This window comes from Haliotis rubra, unplaced genomic scaffold (genome assembly GCF_003918875.1).
Source record: "Haliotis rubra isolate DU_JTF1 unplaced genomic scaffold, ASM391887v1 Scf282, whole genome shotgun sequence".
Taxonomy (NCBI): Eukaryota; Metazoa; Mollusca; class Gastropoda; order Lepetellida; family Haliotidae; genus Haliotis; species Haliotis rubra.
The window spans coordinates 307,630-329,251 of NW_025766914.1; the positions used below are offsets into that span (position 1 = coordinate 307,630).

The 21,622-nt window shown below is 40.0% G+C and overlaps 2 protein-coding genes across 2 annotated transcripts in view; both read left to right on the forward strand.

The window, feature by feature from the left end:
- Positions 1-21,622, forward strand: part of LOC124281326 (sodium- and chloride-dependent glycine transporter 1-like) — a 182,996-nt gene that overhangs the window by 60,002 nt on the left and 101,372 nt on the right. The gene's annotated exons all lie outside the window — the stretch shown is intronic.
- LOC124281320 (RNA pseudouridine synthase 7-like) lies at positions 5,543-20,529 on the forward strand. Its single transcript, XM_046717346.1, is given in 12 exon segments — positions 5,543-5,992; positions 6,807-6,927; positions 7,805-7,830; positions 7,833-7,928; positions 9,220-9,320; positions 13,862-14,028; positions 14,897-15,038; positions 16,167-16,303; positions 16,898-16,951; positions 17,685-17,776; positions 18,381-18,755; positions 19,737-20,529. Coding segments are annotated over 12 exon segments (1,698 nt in total). The 5' UTR covers positions 5,543-5,671; the 3' UTR covers positions 19,803-20,529.

Here is a 21,622-nt window from a genome sequence, read left to right on the forward strand (position 1 = left end):
ATTTGTTTCTTTCTTTTGTCAATAAGTATGTATATGTTTTGTTTTAGTTTCTCAAGAATTCATAGACATGTTTCATGACACTGGAGGTGAGGTGTGGTGAAATTGGGTTTAACATCGTGCTTGAGAATATTCGCTCATATGACGACGTGCATGCGTGTGTGCTGCTTGTACTAGCCCAGACTTAAGCTGGTTTTATAGTGCTAGCCCACTGACATACCATGCCGCAGTGAAGCATGAATACCCCAGACACATTATACTAACTCCGTGTCAACCAGTCCTTGTTGTACTGATTAATGCCGAACGCCAGGCAGGGACCAACAAGTACCATATTTTAACGTCTTTTTGATATGACGCGGTCGGGGATCGAACCTACGACCTTCCGCTCTCCGGGCAGACGCTCTAACCACTACGCCACAGAGGCGGTCTCATTGACACCGGAACAATAATAGTATGTACAACATGCAGGTAGTTGTATCTAGGTGAGTGAGTGAGTTTAGTTTTAAACTGCTTTTAGCAATATTCCAGCAACATCACGGCAGGGTTACCAGAAATAGGCTTCACACATAGTACCCATGTGGGGTATCGAACCTGGGTCTTCAGTGTGACAAGCGAACGGTCTATGTCGGTAGACATTCTTCCTTCCTTGTTTGGAGGCTTTTGTACTCTCAGGAAAAGGGGAAGGTTGGGTAGCCTTGTGGTTAAAGCATTTGTTGTTGTCACTCAAAGTCCTGGGTTTTGTTCCCCCCATGAGTACAACGTGTGATGCCCCTTTCTGGTGTTACTCATCATGGTGGCTCCCATTCTGATATTGCTGGAATAATGCCAGACTCACTCACTCACTCACTGAGGTAAAGACTTGACAATGAATACATTGTTTTCTGTGTATGTTATTCTTTAATAGCTTCAGTAACAGGGTTCAGAGACCTAACTATTTCTGGTTACTTCATCACCTGTGGGTTGTATTTTCACCAATAATTGGTTCACGGATCCAATGTCCATGAGGCCTATTTATTTTGTCATTACTTTACGGATCCGCCGACCCGAAATGTGAAGAAAGTGGAAAGAAAATACAATTGTTTTTGCATTATTTTTGCCATTATATGCCCCGACCTGATAAAAAATGAAGAAAGTGAAAAAATAAGAAAAAATAGTAATTAATATCTTTCAAATATTCCCTGAAACTATTATATATTTCACAAAAGACAATCATCCAAATCGTCAGAACTCATAACACCACGATATACTCAAGTGTATAAATAACATCTCCATATTCTCTTTTTTTTCCCCCTTCCTACTGACCAAATATTTTTTTAAATCCGTAAACCAAGTAATTTAAACAAGAAGACAAAGTCATCAATATCCCCCCGCAATGGCAAAATACTCTTCATGATTATGTCTACCAAGTTATGATTATGTCAAATATTTAGGTGTGTATATAGAAAAGTGGAAGGAGAGCATTGAAAGCACTATCACCAATTTCAGTCTCAGTCAAACTTGTTGCCATGGAAACGCCAAAAATATTTTATTCAGAATTCCAAAACTACCAAAAGGCACCAGTACACCACCAGACCAATCTATGTGCCTAGTTTGGTGAAGAAATAGTGAACGGTTTTAGAGTTCTGCTCCGCGGAAAAGAACACAACCACCAATTTCAGTCTAAGTCAAACTTGTTGCCATAGAAAGGCCAAAAATATTTTAAACAAAATTCCAAAAGTACCAAAAGGCACCAGTACACCACCAGATCTATGTATGTGCCAAGTTTGGTGAAGAAATATTGAATGCTTTTAGAGTTCTGCTCCGGAAAAGACAAATGTGCACGGACGGACGGACGGAGTCCATTTTAATACCCCCCGCAAAACGCGTTGCGGGGGATAAAAAAAAGGGCCTCAATAGGATAGGGTCATCAGATGTCCTGATTACATAGTTGCATTGTTTGACTTCCCTGTTTGTAAGTGTAGAACATATAATGTAATGAAACACTTGGCTTTATAATTTTTATTGATATTGCTTGAACATTACTGACTGAAGTGTTGTGGAGCTATAGTGTCATTAGGTCAGCCTTATCACGTATTGTAATTACATGGGTCTCATGAGGTACGTTTCTAAATGGACCTGTGAAGATCCAGGTTAGAATTGGTCTTCAGCAACTCGTATTTGTCATAAGAAGCCACTAACAGGATGGGGTTGTCAGACACACACTGACTCTGATTGATGCATGTCATCGTATCACAGTTCTGTATGTCGATGCTCATGATGTCGATCACTGGATTGTGTGGTCCAGACTTTATTTACACACTGTCATCATATAGCAACAATATCGCTGGGTGTGTCAATTAAAAACAAACAAAACAAAAACTGATTCTTATGTGTGTCTTATAAGGTGTGACCTAGTCCTGGTTTGATAAGTGTCTTTAGCTCTCATTGCTTGTCATAAGAATTTTGTTAAACAACATACAAAATGAAAATGACGCAGTGATAGAGTCATATGGTGTTGTTGTGTACAATAATAATCACTGGATTGTCAGGGTCTTTACAGGATCTCTGGGCCAATTTTTATATTAAATGAATGAGCAAGTAAAGTTTAACACCTCTTTGAAGATAATTTTTTAAAGGAATGACGGTTTTCTGTTAATGGTTGTCATAGCTGCTGTCTTGGTAAGTGAGACACCTTGCAGCTGACAGATCAAGCTTTCACAAGTTATGGGTTAGGCATTGAACCATGTGAAGATCAACCTCACTCAACCAACCAAAGTTGGTAGGGTAGCCTAGTAGGGTAGCCTAGTAGTTAAAGCGTTCGCTCATCATGCCAGATTCCCAGGTTTGATTCCCCACATGGGTACAATGTGTGATGCCCATTTCTGGTGACCCTGCAGTGATATTGCTGGAATATTGCTACAGGCGGCGTAAAACCAGACTCACTCACTCGCTCAATACTATACTATTCAACTCTTCATGTCTTTCGAATATAAAAAAACCCCTGATTCCAATAATGTGTGTATATTTATATTTATTATAAATATCTAATATATTTAGATAGAAAGACATATCTGTTTACCCTATCAAGGTCAGAGCTGTGTATATACTCATCTACTGTGTATATAGAGTCCGTAGTTAGTATATTCCTGTTGCCATTTAGCACAAGGTCAAGTTTGGTCAGATTTGCGAGGGCTGCCATGGGATGGTAATGACCTGATTTGATTGAACAGAATTCTTTGCTGTTTATGTTGTTGATAATAAGAGCTCAGGGACCAGTCATTTTCAGGGTTATTGGAAGTGTTCCTATGAATGGGATACACAATGACTGGAAGATGGTAGAAACATTTCATTGTTATGCTAGTTTTAAGCAGGGTCTTGAAATAAATGGATGATTTTATTTAAGTACTGTCTATTCTTTGTGTGATTATCTTACATTGGACTAAACTGACCGTATGAAGTGGTGAAATACAGTTGTGATGAATAATTATTTACTACCCGGTACCTTATCCCTATTACCTAACCCTACCCATTTAAGTAGTGTAGATTTTAAGAGATTGGTAAATGATTCTGGAATCCAGGTAAGTAATGTTTAGATCATGGTCTGATCATAGACACACAGAAGTCGGGCAGTTCCAGGATTATTTGGAGAAGGTGCTGCACATAAATCATGAAGTACAAAGGTTAGGGGGAAATGCTCATCAGGGAATTTCTTGGGGGGGGGAGGGTGTCCACCCCTGGAAGTTGATTGTGGCTCTGTCTTTACCAAAGTCAGAATATAAAATATATAAAGGTCAGAAGGAGTGTGTCCATGGTCAGAAACAAATGTGAACAATAGCGACTTGACGTGAAACCATGCAGTTTGAATTTCATTGTCATTTAACAATATTTTGCGTGACTAAAACAAGTCTGTAAATCCATGTGGGTGCTCAGGTCAAAGCGAGGACCCAGCCTACCCAGTCACCTTCCCCCACCCCAATAGAAATGTGATGTCACACTCACAAAGAATTTTGAATGTCTGTTCCCTGAGTGCTTGTAGATAATGTATTAAGGAAATCTTCAACAGGACAGTTTGAATATGATGCAAGTGATCAAAGTTTTGCAGGCATGAAAATAAATCTGCTTTGTATTCATTGTCCCAGACAGAGCTTCAACAATTTTTGAAGATTTTGTGATGCTTGAAGATGCTGAATGAAAGTTGTAGTTTAAATTATGTCTTCAACAATATGACTGAAATAAATCTTTTCAGATCAGCATTGTGTGTCTAGTTTCATGATTGACTTTTAAATTCTATCATTACTTGTGATGATGTTCAGAAGTGATGCAAGTAAAGGGGACATTTTGGGATGTCAGCTTTATCACAAGGAACACGGCTACTGGTATAATATTAGATCTAGTCTTTGAATAACTCATGAAATGACTTAAGGTATCACTCCAAATTATTACTTATATAAATCCTCAAAGTGAGAGGGGTGGTGGGGTAGCCTAGTGGTTAAAGTGTTTGCTCGTCGCGCCGAAGACATGGGTTCAATTCCCCACATGGGTACAATGTGTGAAGCCCATTTGTGTCCGCAGCTGTGATATTCCTGGAATATTGCTAAAAGCGGCGTAAAACTAAACTCACTCACTCACTCAAAGTGAGAGGTGAACAGATTCAGAGAAGAAGCTGATGCTGAGGTAGAACAATTCAATTAAACAGTCTTGACTATTTTATTCAGTTTTTTACTATTTTTCTTATGTCAAGATCAATTAGATCATTAAAACATGCAGACAAATCATCTTGCCCATACACGGAGTACACACTCTGTTAAATAAAACATGTCATAAGTGCTGCCGCATATCCTTGGACACACAGGCTAAGACGAGGGGTGTTGCACTTCACCACTGAAAATAATCTTAAATGATGGCTTGTTATCTTCAAAAGATAGTGACACGATTTATGGCCGTTCTTGTGATTCAAAAGATAACAACGAATGGTTGTTCAGTGTCTGGAAAACCATAACATGAGGATACATCACCTCTATGAAAGGAGCAAGTGGGACTCCCAACTGGAATTGACAAATCTTGATCTCATTGATAAAATGGGAATACTGTTATTAAACAGTTAATTATCATTAGATATGGTACTGTGGCAGACATTCAACTTTATTTCTTTGTTAAACCTGCAAGTTTGGAATTCTCAAATTAAGTCTCTGTGTTCCGAATGAATCGTTTACAACATGTATATGTCTGTAATTGTATCTACAATGTCTCAGATGTTCTCTCAAAGAATTGCTCATATTTATATTGTATGAGAAAAAGACATTTTTTATACATATCAGCAGACACCATCTCTGACAGCTGAACATCACAACTTGACACAAGTCCAAGCTATTTTTAAGATGAACATTATCACATTCTCAATTTATGTGAACACATCTCATACGTTCTAAAATGATACCTAAAGAGTTTTCTCTTTCTTCAATCTTTCCACGTGTGAGCGAAACGGTGTGTCATACCTCGTCTTATATTTCGCAATGCTTACATTATCAGGGGAGATAATAAGGTGATAAAAGGGGGCTACCTCCCTTCATGTAAGATGGCGACCTCCATACGGAACCGTGTGTAAATCGTACTTTTTCCTTATTTCAGTCATGACAGCTTTCCAGATTAACAAACAAAAACGTGCATTACTATAGCACACGTCCAGAGTTCGTGAATGAGGCTGAAAGGTCTTTTCTCGTTAGTAAAACCACATTTACCATTGACTTTTGGCTTTACGACTAAAAATAGCGATTTAATTTTTACAAAATTGTACACCGTGTGCAGAACGGGTGTTCAAGGAACATACAGTGCTAGAGGATTTACAGAGGAGTTGATTAAGCAAGACATGGATGCAAGGGACATAGATTCCACTTCCAGGCGAAATGATCACCGACATCATCATGGTCGAGATAAGAATAAAAAGTATAAATTCCAAGACCCGAATCACTCCCTTGAAGAATACAAAGCAACCTTGTCGAAAAGAGGGCTGAAGAAGGTAAACAAGATGAACGGACGTGAATCCACACAATATACGAACTTGCTCTTGAAAACATATGGTTCTTTATCTTAGAATATGTATGTCAGTCTTGATTGCAATTAATCCTGGGTGTAATACATAGAGATTATACACGAGCAAGTGTGTCATACGACTTATGAATACAAAACGAGTGTGAAATTTTGGGGAGTACTGCACTTTACCGGGCGCACTTTTTCAGATTAATTAGCGCTGCTTGGGTTCCCTAACCCTAACCCTTACCCCTAACCCTAAGGATCGTAAAAGGTACCTAACCCTAAGGATCGTAAAGGGTGCCTAACCCCAAGGATAGTAAAGGGTGCCTAACCCTAAACCCTAACCCTAAGGATCGTAAAGGGTGCCTAACCCTAAACCCTAACCCTAACCCTAAGGATCGTAAAGGAAGCAGCGAGGGCTGCGCCCGGTAAAGTGCATTCTAGCCAAATTTTGTATTGCCCACACATTGGAAATACACAATTTTGCACAAGTTTTGACATATTTTCTCCATTGTCCATTTTATTCATGTACATTTGTGCAGTAAAACATGTAAGCAAGTGTGACGGCCCACTTCATTGGCGTCACGTTCCATTGTTTAATGACGTCACAGACAATGAAGTATAGAAACAATGGTTGCTGGGCAAATGTGATATGTGCACATGTGCACATATGATATATACATGACACTGGTTATGTTTCACCATATGGATAATATATTTAAAGTAGTTTTACAAGTAGTTAATAAGTACTGCTGAAAATAATGTACAACACAACATATTCATGTCAGTGTCCCTTTCAGTTTGAAAGAATGGAGAAATGGAAGAACCGTGACAAGAAGCCTAAGTCTAAAAAGCTGAATGCCCCTGAGCCAGGATTTGCTGCTGATCTGTATGAAGAAACTGAATACTACTACGAGAATGGTAGATCTTGCATGAACACAAGTGTTTCACACACTATAATTTTGTCTTTTTTTTTTGACTACACACGACTTAATTAAAGGCACAATGTCACACATTTTCGGCAATATTGGGCCTATATTAGGGACCGTTCATAATTTATGACAAGGGGGATGATGATGATTTTTGTGGAGAAGCATGTACAATGTGAATGACCACCCCAAATTCATGTACATGTACAAAGTAAGCGACCCCCCAGCATGTCATGTACAAAATCAATGCCCCCCCCTTTCCCACAATTATTGAGCAAAATGTTTTAATATTTTCATGTACAAATTTGCTACCCCCCAATACATGTGTACCAAATTGATTCCCACCCGACCCCATACCTCCGCAGAACAAAATGGGTGACCCCCCTTAAATAAAATCATCATCACCCCTCTAGCCATAAATTATGAATGGTCCCTTATACATATTGGGGCATATGCATTCACTTTAGCTTCCTATTGATGCAATATTAAGACTTATTATCCTTTACGACTTGCCTGAAATCGATAATTGTCGCACACAGTGTTGTCTGTGTTTGCCGAACTGCTTTCAATCACAAGTTGTGCATAGGATATTTGTAAAGAGCGCTCCAAGGTTCTTAGATAATTAATATGATAATGAATGTAGGCCACCATGCTAAGTTTGTTTCAGGTGTGCTACCATGCACATATAATTATATATATCATATTCAACGTTTTTGTCAAAAGCAGAAATTATAGATTTATTTATGAGACTTCTTTTATGAAAGAAGGTCTTATAACTAATATTTGTTCAGCCTGTTATAAATATTATTAGTTTGTTGTGAAAAATATCAGTCTGTTGTGAAAAGTACGAGTGTGCTTGTTGTTTAAAGGTTTGAGGAAGGTGTACCCCTACTACTATATCGTTCACCTCGTTATGTGAAACAGCGCTGGCTGGGTAGGACCATCCTGGATGTCATCAAGTCAGAGTTCAAGGCATATTCAGAGGAGGATTACGTGAGTCTGCTTGTCACTACAGTATAGCCAGCAGATAACATTGTATATTCCTTTATTTATGTATCAATAAATATTTCTTGTTGACACTGTATTGATTAAATACGTGTAGGTCTTAATAAAACCAATTATGAATAAATAATCAGGGATTTTCAGGACACGAATCCCTGCATCCTATGCGCATAAAAATTGACAATGGACACAACGAAATTTATTAGCGCATCCACACGGATGCAGAAAAAGTCCAAATACTTTTGTAGAAACTCCAATCTAGTAACAATAAGTTATCACTGAGTTTGCTTCTAGCTGAGTTATGGTCTCCTTTGCAATTTGATTACTGTAACAATTAATGTGATGATCATGATACACAATACAATAACAGTATTAGTAATGATATTTATGTGTATGGGACCCCCATTTGGTTGTCCAGGACCCCTGAAAATTATAAGCACGAGTCCCAGGGATCCTCAAATACAGGACTCAAGGTAAATCCCTGCTGCATGTTGGGGAGTTACGGTTATGGGGGCATTAACATTAATACAAATCACCCCACCCTGCAACACATGGTGTGCTCCACAGTTTATACGTATATATACTGGTACTGGTAAAACCCTGCATAATGCACTGTGAAAGGGACTTTTATGTCTGTTAAGATTAACATGATTTAGTGTTGGGAATTGGTTGAAATCTCACAATTGATGATTGCTTCATTACCAACGAACAATCATCGAAAAAAATTGGTTAATATCATTTTTCAGATTTTCCTATCCAGGTTGTTATTGTAGATATGTATAACATGATGCAACTTGCAACTCGTGAGTTTTCTAAGAATTAAACACGTTTTCAGGCCCTGACAACTTCTAAGATATGTTCCATTGTCAAGTTTTTCAAAGACTAAAACAGTAATTCCGAAATCGTTTATAATCGATTATGAGAAATTGTGATCGATTGCTTGGTCGTTTGGTTTGGACCAATCTTCGATTATTTCAATTAATCGGAACACCACTAACATGATTAGGGTTGACAATGAAAAGAAAGGTACTTTCACTTTCACTTTAATGAATCAGACTGGTTCAAGTTTAGCTTAAAACTAATAAACTGCAGGTCTCCATAGGTAATGTTTAACTGTACATAGACAATGATTTGGTAGTGACATATCGTTAAAGTGAAATATTTATGTAGAGACTCTATGTCTCATCCAGCACAGCAGAATATTAACTTATTATATTCCAGTGATGTCACAAGGATTTTAATGGTAAATTTGTTTCGTGTATTGACATTTCACATTTTGCAGATCAATGCAATCAGCAGTGGCAACCTGACTGTCAATGGTAAAAGGGTGCAAGGGGATTACATTCTGCGAGACAGTGAACTAATAGCACACAAGGTCCACAGGTATGTGCAGTGTCTAGTCATCATAACCAGCAGAGAATAGCGTACAGGATGTATAGTAGTATCCAGACTCTATATATGGTAGTATCCACACTCTCTATACAAGGTTATATACAGATTATGAGTATGGTGTTATGCAGTCTCTCTATATATGGTGTTATGCAGTCTCTCTATATATGGTAGTATCCAGACTTATTATTTATGGTAGTATCCAGACTTACTATATATGGTAGTATCCAGACTTACTATATATGGTAGTATCCAGACTTACTATATATGGTAGTATCAAGACTTACTATATATGGTAGTATCCAGACTTATTATTTCTGGCGTCACAATATGGCTGAAATATTGCCGATGTGACATTAAATATTAACTCACTCACTATTATTTATGGTAGTATCCAGACTTACTATATATGGTAGTATCCAGACTTACTATTTATGGTAGTATCCAGACTCTATATATATGGTAGTATCCAGACTTACTATATATGGTAGTATCCGGACTTACTATTTATGGCAGTATCCAGACTTACTATATATGGCAGTATCCAGACTTACTATATATGGTAGTATCCAGACTTACTATATATGGTAGTATCCAGACTTACTATATATGGTAGTATCCGGACTTACTATATATGGTAGTATCCAGACTCTATATACATTCATCCCTCGCAAATAACGCTCTTCGCGATACCGCGGATTCGGTTAAACCGCGGGGTAATCCGTGGCTCCCATAAAAAAAGTTGCCCAGTGATCACACATATTCACGTGATCGAAAATAGCACATCAACAAATCCGCTGTTGAGCTCTGGTTAATCACGTAGTAAACAAGTGAAATTCAGTGCGGATTGCAATTAACAGTGCTTATCGTATATATCCATGTTTTTTCAGATGCTTAAAACAATGCAGGGTCTTTTTCAATAATAATTGATGAACAGCGAAACATCGTAATAACTTTATCATAAAGACATGTCGATTATCAGCCGAGTACTTACAACGTTTGCTATGATGCAACACACCGCGTAATTGCGCGGGTATACACCGCCATCCGAGAATGTATGATGTCAGAAAACACATTTTATTTGATTAAATTCAATCCCATTTTCATTCAGTAAAACTGTTTACAATAACAACGGAGAAACCGTGAGTGAAATGGCATTACCTCATTCCATACAACACCCGCTTACGTGAGGGTCCGTTTTTCGCGCCTACCGCGATAGTACCAATTTCACATTTTTCTCAGCAATCACGAAAAGATTACAGCCTTGTCATCCATTGACCCCAAGGCCCGCGTTATTGACTCGTTGAAGTCATATTTGACAATTAATTGCCAACATTTTGTTTTTACAATCAAAGTGGCACGTACCGCGGGAAGTCAGCGGTGACTTGTCAAACTGTCTCCTACATAAAATGTATCCAGCCAGGTAACCCAAAGTGCTTAGCAATGCTTATTATTATGTTAAATATGTTCGTAGAAAACATGCATTATACTTATACGATAGCAATATATAAGATCTCTGTTAGAATAACTGCTTGACATATCAATTATTCTGATAATGGAATAGAAATTCTTGGATGTTATATTTTCGGGATCGTTTTTAAATGAATCACCGGTACATTGGACCAAAACATCGATGTGTGCCCAGCTGATTGCTATTTCCGGCTTAGTTGAATAACAGGTAGCATGACAGGAACAACAATTGAATTATCATGTCTTGTGGTGTTTGATTGCAAGTTTCATGTACATACATCTATTTTTTATTTACAAAGTTGTTGTTTTTTTCACCTCCAACAATACGATATAGTTTTGACTGGGCACAATACACGAAATAGCAGTTTTGTTATGTCCATGGAAAATACGATTTTACTTGGCCTTTGTTCCGCGTTATGTAATCGTTACTTTATCGCGGGTGTCTAATAACGCGGGGGGTCATCCATGGACCCCAAGACCCGCGTTATGGCGAGGGATGCCTGTATATGGTTATATCCAGATCGGAAGTGTGGTATTATGCAGTCTCTCTATATATGGTATATATATATATACTGAGTCAAAAAAAGAAACTTCACAAAATGTAATTTGAAAAATAATGAATAGTTTTGCCTCTGATGATACATCTATGCATCCGAAATGGGATCCTTATCTGTCGACTCTAGAAAAACGTTAGCAAAACCCACTCAAACCCATCCATTCGTCGTGCAAATGGCGTTAGTGCCAAATCAGGTTTTGCACGTGCAGTCGATCACGTGATCTTCGCATCGAAGTTTTCTTCATATGCACATGTTTGCATTGGCCTCAAGAATTGAAAAAACACTTTTAAACCACAGTTCTAACGGTACTTGAAATGCCACGATTGTCAAATGTGCAACGTGAACGTGCCATTGGCATGTTGCAAGCGGGAAGATCAGTTATTGACGTTGCAAGAGCAATGGGATGCAGCCGTCGTACTGTGTATGACTTGTGAGGTCGTCTACAACAAAATTGGCACCACTTCTGATCGCGCATAGTCGGTTAGCCCACGTGTGACGCCACGAGCAGAAGACCGTCAAATCGTCCTCGCCACCTCACGCGACAGATTTCTGCCGGCTACACGAACCAGGGCTGAAATGTTTAGAGGTCGACTGTCCTCACAGACCATTCGAAATCGGTTGCGGGCTGCCAATCTCCCATTCTCGACGTCCATATCGTGGGCCAATATTGACGCCGTTCCATCAACGTCAACGTCTGCTGTGGGCCCAACGTCACCTCCAATGGACCCAGAGAGACTGGAATCGAGTCGTCTTTAGCGATGAATCCAGGTTTACCCTCAGATTCGCGGACGGCAGGCATAGAGTCTGGAGATGACGTCGTGAACGGTATGCCCAATGTTGTGTACAGGAAGTCGACAGATTCGGGGGCGGAAGTTGCATGGTGTGGGGTGCTTTCTGTGGGAACAACCATTCCCGACTTCTGGTCATCCGTGGAAACCTCACAGCTGCTGCTTACCACGACCAGGTGCTCATCCCTGAACTCATTCCTTTCATGGCGGCTCATGGCCCAGGTCTACAGTTCCAGCATGATAATGCTCGGCCGCATACCGCGATGTTGACACGAAATTTCCTTCAAAAGGCTGGAATCAACGTCATGGACTGGCCATCGAGGTCCCCTGACCTTAATCCAATAGAGCACGTGTGGGATGCACTTGGGAGAAGGCTTCGTGGTCTTAGGAACCAACCTCAGAATTTGCAGGAACTTGCGCTGCCTTGCAAGAGCAATGGCACAGAATCCCCAACCACGTGTTCACAAGCATCAGGCAGTCGATGAGGAGACGGTGTTTGGCAGTGGTGAATGAGCGGGGCGGCCATACATGACATTGAACTGAGAAATTTCGCATTTTTATTCTTGTGACTTGACATTCTGTATACCCATGTTTTGGAACGGCGGTGTAGCCTAATGGAACTGATTATGGCACTGTCAGTGTATCGAGTACATCACACAGATCTCAGCAATGAAATAATAACAATTTAACCATCTTATCATCTCTTGTTCTTTTATAGTGCCCTGAAGAAAGAATGTGAAGTTTCTTTTTTGACTCAGTATATATGGTAGTATCCAGACTTACAATATATGGTAGTATCCAGACTCTATATATATGGTAGTATCCAGACTTACTATTTATGGTAGTATCCAGACTTACTATATATGGTAGTATCCGGACTTACTATATATGGTAGTATCCAGACTTACTATATATGGTAGTATCCAAACTTACTATTTATGGTAGTATCCGGACTTACTATATATGGTAGTATCCAGACTTACTATTTATGGTAGTATCCAGACTCTATATACATGGTAGTATCCAGACTTACTATTGATGGTAGTATCCGGACTTACTATATATGGTAGTATCCAGACTTACTATTTATGGTAGTATCCGGACTTACTATATATGGTAGTATCCAGACTTACTATATATGGTAGTATCCGGACTTACTATATATGGTAGTATCCAGACTTACTATATATGGTAGTATCCAGACTTACTATTTATGGTAGTATCCAGACTTACTATATTGTAGTATCGGGACTTACTTACTATATATGGTAGTATCCGGACTTACTATATATGGTAGTATCCAGACTCTATATATATGGTAGTATCCAGACTCTATATATATGGTAGTATCCAGACTCTATATATATGGTTATATCCAGATCAGAAGTGTGGTATTATGCAGTCTCTCTATATATGGTAGTATCCAGACTTACTATATATGGTAGTATCCAGACTCACAATTTATGATAGTATCCAATCATAAAGAACTCATAAATCATACCTGTTTCCATGCTACAGCATGTGAACAGGAAGACACACAGAAACTAATGTTTGCAAAGGGAGGGAACTCTAAGTAATCTGCATAACATGCAGTTCGCTTGTCCACATTTTAAAACCTCAATTTCTATTGACAGAAGTATTTTGACAGTAAGTTATATGCCTTAGTCCAGTGAAAGTTCTGATTTTTCTGTTGCCTTAAATACTGATGCTTCTCTTCTAGACATGAGAACCCTGTTGTGGGCTGTGCCATTGAGGTAATTGCAGAAAATGACGACTTGATCGTCATCAACAAGCCATCCTCCATTCCATGCCATCCCTGTGGCAAGTACAGACACAACTCCGTTGTTTTCATCCTGGGCCAACAGCTGGGCTGCTCTAATCTGAGGAGTGAGTATATCAGGGCCAACAGCTGGGCTGCTCTAACCTGAGGAGTAAGTATATCAGGGCCAACAGCTGGGCTTCTCTAACCTGAGGAGTAAGTATATCAGGGCCAACAGCTGGGCTTCTCTAATCTGAGGAGTGAGTATATCAGGGCCAATAGCTGGGCTGCTCTAATCTGAGGAGTGAGTATATCAGGGCCAACAGCTGGGCTGCTCTAATCTGAGGAGTAAGTATATCAGGGCCAACAGCTGGGCTTCTCTAATCTGAGGAGTAAGTATATCAGGGCCAATAGCTGGGCTGCTCTAATCTGAGGAGTGAGTATATCAGGGCCAACAGCTGGGCTGCTCTAATCTGAGGAGTGAGTATATCAGGGCCAACAGCTGGGCTGCTCTAACCTGAGGAGTAAGTATATTAGGGCCAACAGCTGGGCTTCTCTAACCTGAGGAGTAAGTATATCAGGGCCAACAGCTGGGTTGCCTTACCATAAGAATACCCGGGTTCGAATTGGTCTTCAGCTTGTCATTAGAGGCGACTGATGTCAGGCTCGCAGACTTGGTTGACACATGGCATAGTATTCCAATGTATAGATCGATGTTCTTGGTGTCAATCACTGGATTGTCTGGTCCTCACTTCATTATTTGCAGACGGCCATCATATGACTGGAAAATTGTTTAATGGGGTGTTAAACAGCAAGCAAACAACAGAAACCCAGATAACATAAGAAGTAAATATATTAGGTCAAACAGCTTGACTGCCTTTACATATGTCAGGGCAAACATTTTGGCTGCTCTGTCATCAGGGGTGAGTATATAACGGCAAGTGGCTGGTTGGCTCCAATTACGGACCTCACTCACTCATCCCGTGTTTGTTGCAGACATCTACCGACTGGACAGACTGACGTCTGGGGTGCTCATTATGGGGAAGACATCCCAGAAAACAAAGGTGTTGGAGGACCAGGTGTTGAAGAGAGAAGTCCAGAAGGAATATGTCTGTCGAGTGGTTGGCAAGTTTCCTGAGTAGGTGATTTAGAGTTATATTTCAAAAATGACATATTCAGCATTGTCCAGTAATCCATCCATCCATCAGTACTGGATTTAAACAACTCTTCTCCAAACATGTGATATCATCATAATGAAACGTTTTGTACAGGTTTTTTACATCAAGATGGCCTCCAAAGCAGCAAGTTTGGTCAATAACAGCCCTGTAATTTTCATTTCTACATTGTTGAGTGCAGCATTAAACAACAAACAAATCATTTCTCACTATTTCTTACCCTCACCTTCATCTCTCATTTGCTTGTGTAATTACTTGAGATGCCAGGGACCTTGATGTTTCTTCCCAAGGTATAGGAATGTCAATGGAGACAGTCCATTCTGCATACTAAAAGTCCTTTCCATATTTCTTTGTCAAACTTTACAGATATCAGTCTAGCCATGAACTGGTGCCTTTTGCTATTCAGGAATATTCCATAGCAACAAATTAAACTTAGGCTTAAATGAGGTCAGAGTTGACACAGCCGGACTTAAATGAGGTCAGAGTTGACACAGTCGGACTTAAACTGAGGTCAGAGTTGACACAGTCGGACTTAAACTGAGGTCAGAGTTGACACAGTCGGACTTAAACTGAGGTCAGAGTTGACACAGTCGGACTTAAACTGAGGTCAGAGTTGACACAGTCGGACTTAAACACAAGGAACATCAAATATTTCTTGTTCAAATTTTAAACAAATTTCAGTCTGGCCAGGAATGTCTTTTGTAACCAGGGGCATGAGTTTTACACTGCACTGAACATTGGTGGGGGATATGCATGAGATGACTATTTCATGATTGTTCAGGGCGGTGGGGTAGCCTAGTGGTTAAAGTGTTTGCTCATCATGATGAAGACTCGGGTTTAATTCCCCACATGGGTACATTGTGTGAAGCCCATTTTTGGTGTCCCCCGCCGTCCCCCTGTTGGAATATTGCTAAAAGTGGTGTAAAACTAAAGCTCACTACTCATGATTGTTCTATATATATAACAGTATATACGTATAAGTATATATAAGTATGCTTTGAGTTTGAGTATCCTGTATACTTTCCAAATCTCCTTTGGACGTGTTGAATGTAGTCTTGTCTTCTACAGTTCCTGCGTCTGGTTGGTTTCAGTGGGAAGATCGAGTGCCGCGAGCCTATTGGTGTCATCTCCCAAAAGCTAGGGCTGTTCCGAGTGAGACCTGATGGGAAGCTGTGCCACACAACGTTTGAGAGGCTCAGTTATAACGGCACATCCAGTGTGGTTAGATGTATGTCACCCTCTCCATTAATCTCATATACCCACTACTGTACAGTTAATTAGAAATGATGGCTTACTTGATGAGAATACCCACAGAGCAAAGTATGTTTCTCTAGTTGTCAAGGGGACATAATAAAAAAGTGAATGGGTACCCAGAAGAATTAGCAGGTACTGTGGACCACTAGCGAATTGAGAATGAAAATCAATTTCACACTGTTCCACTGTTGTTTGTTAGTTTGTTGTTTAACACTGCACTCAGCAATATTCCAGCTATGGCAGCGGTCAGTAAATAATCAAGTGTGGACCAGACAATCCAGTGATCAACAACATGAGCATGATCTACGCAATTGGGATACAATGACGTGTGTCAGCTAAGTCAGCGAGCCTGACTACCCAGTCCCGTTAGTCGCCTTTTACGACAAGCATGGGTTGCTGAAGACCAATTCTAACATGGATCTTCATGGGTCAACTAATCCACTGACCGAAATGGTAATGACACGGAACCTTGAGCATCATAGTTGGAACTTAGCATTATATATTTAGAATATTTTATGATTATCATTTTTGTTTGATGAGTGTATCACCAGCCAAATGAATGTTGTAGGTGTGCCTCACACTGGGCGGACCCATCAGATCCGGGTACATCTACAGTTCGAAGGTAGGTCACGTGACACTTACAGACAGTGCGGCAGTTTGAACATCTTCAGACATACAGGCACTGTGTGATATCACAAAAATAGTGTAGTTCTGGTCAACCATGGCCCAGTTATCAGGAGGACATCATTTAGATGTTCATTCTTTCTCCTCCTCAGACAGGACCCTCTGGTTGTTGGATAAGTTCTAGAGTTGCAGCAGTAATGATCCATGTTTTGGTGGCATTTTTTCCGTGAGCATTGGATTAATCACCCCACCCCTACACCCTACCCCCAAAGTACTATAATCTGTACTTTTCTGAGAAAGTTTAATCCCAAATATAACATATGTTGTATTTGCCCACTTTCTAAAACATATAGTGTATTCATAGCTTCAGCAGGGCTAGTGCTGCCAATTGACACTTGTCAGAGAGGTACACAAAGTAAGTGATCTAGATGAGCTGTTGTCAGGCTTCCATTTTATGGACTCTGCGGAGGCTGAGTGGGTTAAATCGCTGATTTTGTGTGCTGACGACGAGGTGCCTTACTCTGTGAGCATGATAGGACTAAAGCCCCCAAAGTTATAGAATCTGTACATTACTGAGAAAGTAAATTCCAATTATAACATTTGCTGCTTTTGACCACTTTCTAAAAGTCATTGTGTATTCATACCAACAATGATTCCCCATGTTTTCAGTAGAACACTTTTGATTGATGTAAAGTTAAACCTTGTTTTGTTTCCTATGTTGTCATCTCCAGGGCATCCTATCACAAATGACCCGTTCTACAACAGTGAGGCCTGGGGTCCTAACAAGAACAAGGGAGGGGTGATGGAGCGGACAGATCAGGAGGTAACTGGATAGCAGTGACTGAACTGTGCAGAGTTACATCCCTTAGCTGTGAGGATCAACTGGTTGTAGTTCAATCCTGGGGTGCCATTGTACAAAGGGATCTGATGTCGAAAGAGGTCATAGCTTCCATAGTCCAACATAGGCTTAGAATCATCATTGTACTGATGTTGTTTTGTACAACCGAACCAAGATTAACCTTGCTGATGTTGTTTTGTACAACCGAACCAAGATTAACCTTGCTGATGTTGTTTTGTACAACCGAACCAAGATTAACCTTGCTGATGTTGTTTTGTACAACCGAACCAAGATTAACCATGCTGTTATGTTTCTAATAGTATTATGAAAATACCATAGTGTACCGATGAATTTCACTTTAAACAAAAAAATAAATCAAATAAAGTGAAATTAAGATTGCAAATCCTCATAATTTTCACAGTCTTAATTTCACTTTATTTGTTTTACTTTTTGGTTTTAATTGAAATTCATCGGTACGTTTTTGTTGCAAACAGACTATAATATACCTTGAGAGATTAACTAATATTCGTCTTGCTTTTGTGTTTATGAATCATCTTAAGGTGCTTATATGTTTATGAATCATGTTCAGGTATCTGATAGAATGCTGGAGCTTCACAACATAGGCCACTGGACCGATGGTGCAAACCCTCTCTACGAAGAGAGACTGAAGGAAATAGCTGATGCCGCCAAGCTGGAAGGGGAGACTGTGGATTGTATTGATACCAGCAAGTCAGGCGCTGAAGGGGCAGGCTGTAGTGGTGTTGATGAGAGACAGGCTGTTGGTGAACAGGGTGAGGAACCGCCGGTCAAGAGACCAAGAACTGATGAGTCCCCCTGTCCTTACATACCACCCTTTGACAGGAAGAAGTGGATCCCAGATCCAAGTTGTTCCAGTTGTCGGCTGAAGTATGTTGACCCGAGGAAAGAGGAGCTAGTCATGTACCTGCACGCTCTCAAGTATGCTGTAAGTGGTTCACCTCAGGTACCTTCAGAAATGACACGTGCAGATCCGGGTTGAAGTAACACATGCTTATCTTAAGACTTAATAAGAGGCGACTAAAGGGATCGGGTGGTCAGGCTCGCTGACTTAGTTGACACATATCATGTAGATCTATGTATAAAATATATAACTTCCCAGGGTTAAGTTGTGGAAGTATCATTTAGGATTACAAGCCTGTATTGAACTCATATTGCAGCCAATTCAGTGCTGATGAATTTTATTCAAGAGATACACGCTTGTCATTATACCCATGAAGATTGGGTTAGAATTGATCTTCAATAATCCATGCTTGTTGGAAGAGGCGACTAACGGAATCGGGTGGTCAGGCTTGCTGACTTAGTTGACACATGTCATCGGTTCCCAATTGCGTAGATCAATGCGCATGCTGTAGATCACTGGATTGTCTGGTCCAGATTCGATTATTTACAGACCGCCGTCATATAGCTGGAATATTGCTGAGTGTGGCGTAAAACTATACTCACTCTTTCAATCATCAGAAATATTACAAGGATGATGTCTCCTTTCATGGAATACATGTTGCCATGACACTTTTACCTTTGGTGAAGAGTAGATAGAAATGGATGATTACTCAAGTAATGACAATTCTAGTTTGAAAGATATGACCTTTTCCAGGCGCGTAGCAAGACGAATTTTTCGTATAAGCCCGATAGGTTGCAAAGCTTTATATTTAGATAGTATTGAGGGCTTTCCCAACCTTTTTAGCAACAATCATGTGTAAGCCCGGCCTTTTTTTTTATAATGGTAACTACGCCCCTGTTTTCTTATTTTGGGAAGTCCAACTACAAGTTGGGGGATTGAATTGAGATGATGTAGGGGATAATGGAATTTTTGCAAATAGCACTCTGAGGTTAGCAAAAACTTTAGGTTTTGTGGACCAGTAAATTAGCAGCTCAGACTCAGTGTTCCATGTTGTTCATGTTCCAGGGCCCTGACTGGGAATACAGCACACCATTACCAGACTGGGCCAAGGAAGACTGGCAGGACCACTGATTCCATCTGTGTTAGGCTCATGGTCTGGATGTGGTTTTGGTGTCTACTTGTGTCTGTTGTCAGATGGACGTGGTATGTGTGCATCAATTTGTGTCTGATCTCAGATGGACGTTGTGTGTGTGTCTGTCTGTCTACTTGTGTCTGCTGGATGTGGAATGTGTGCATCTGTTTGTGTCTGATGTCAGATGGATGTTGTGTGTGTGTCTGTCTGCCTACTTGTGTCTGCTGGATGTGGAATGTGTGCATCTGTTTGTGTCTGATGCCAGATAGATCTGTTGTGTAAGATTACAGATACATCAACTTATGACAAGAAACGCAATTAAATTTTGATTGTGAATAAACAGTGCCATTTAGAAAGTGGTCAAATGTAACATGTTATATTTGAGATAACACTTTCTCAGTAAAGTACATATCTTAGTGCTTTTGTTGGGTTGTGGCCCATCCGGGATTCGAACCCACACCCTCAGCATCAGCCGCCTAACGTGTTCAGCCACCGCGGCCTCCAGTTTACTAAGAATGTGTAATTCCAAATATAACGTGTTAAATTTTGATTATGTGGGATTTTTATGGAAATGAAAGAAAGACAGACCTCTGATACAGATGTATATAGATCCCAAAATTTGGACTGTTCTTATTGCTGGGATGGGGAGGGAGGGTTGGGGGAATAGTGGGTAGGATTGTTCTTAGTACCTGTATCATATTTTATTAAACATTTTGCATTACCCGCCATTGTACATGTACGTTTTTCTTGACATCACCGTCCCTGTAATAAATAACCTTTCTTTGAGCCACCTACTCAGTGGCATTTCCCAAGCTGGTGACCCCCATCACCAGATCCTCATTTCAACTGTCCTTTAAGTTGATCTTTTCATCCACAGAATCCCAACAAAAAACATGAGGGGAGTTACCCTAAGGGCAAAACTTGTCAAATTGTGCAGATAGGACTGCTCTTAGTCAGTCTCACAGTGCCTGAACTGCATTATTTCTAATTCTGCCTAGCCCTGTCAGCAATGGTATAGCCCTAAATAAAGTACGTCCTGGGGTTCTGTTTCTCCCTTCTCACTTCGGCTCTTTTTCAGTTAAAAGGTTTTGTTTGTTTCTATCAAATTAATATATAAGACTAAGCGTTACTGCTGGAGCAAATGATCTCTCACCAAAGGTGGCCTGTCTATTTAACTTTTCTTGATAGAGATGGGAGATGAATTAACAGCTTTGCATGAAACATTATTATCTGTTAAATTTAGTGCAAAATATACAGGTGTATTTGATAGCCGAAATGGTCTCGGAAATTATTGCAAAATGTTGTTTCAGTGACAATAACTGTGTGAACAATCATCAACATGTAAAAGAACTCCCGAGATTATCAGTTCCAAAAGACAATATTGTATTTTTGGATAATGATTATGATTGCAGTGTCACTTTAATTTAATATGTTCATTGTTGATGGAATATTGCTCAATCGGCATAAAACTAAACTCACTCACGCCATCGCTTTGAATGTCTCTCAACACAGTGCCGTGATTTAGCTTCGGACCATAACCAGCTCCTTGATATTTATGCTCAACTCTATAGCATATAACGCTGAATCCCACCAGGATTCGAACTCGCAGTGTGAGGCATCACACCGAAAGCACACACGATCAGCGATCTAACACACTCAGCCATTGTGGCTTCCACAAAAATGGGCCTAGTGGTTAAAGCGTTGGCTCGTCACGCGGAAGACCCGGGTTCGAATCCCCACATTGGTACATTGTGTGAAGCCCATTTCTGGTGTCCCCTGCCATGATGTTGCTGGAATATTGCTAAAAGCGGAGTAAAAC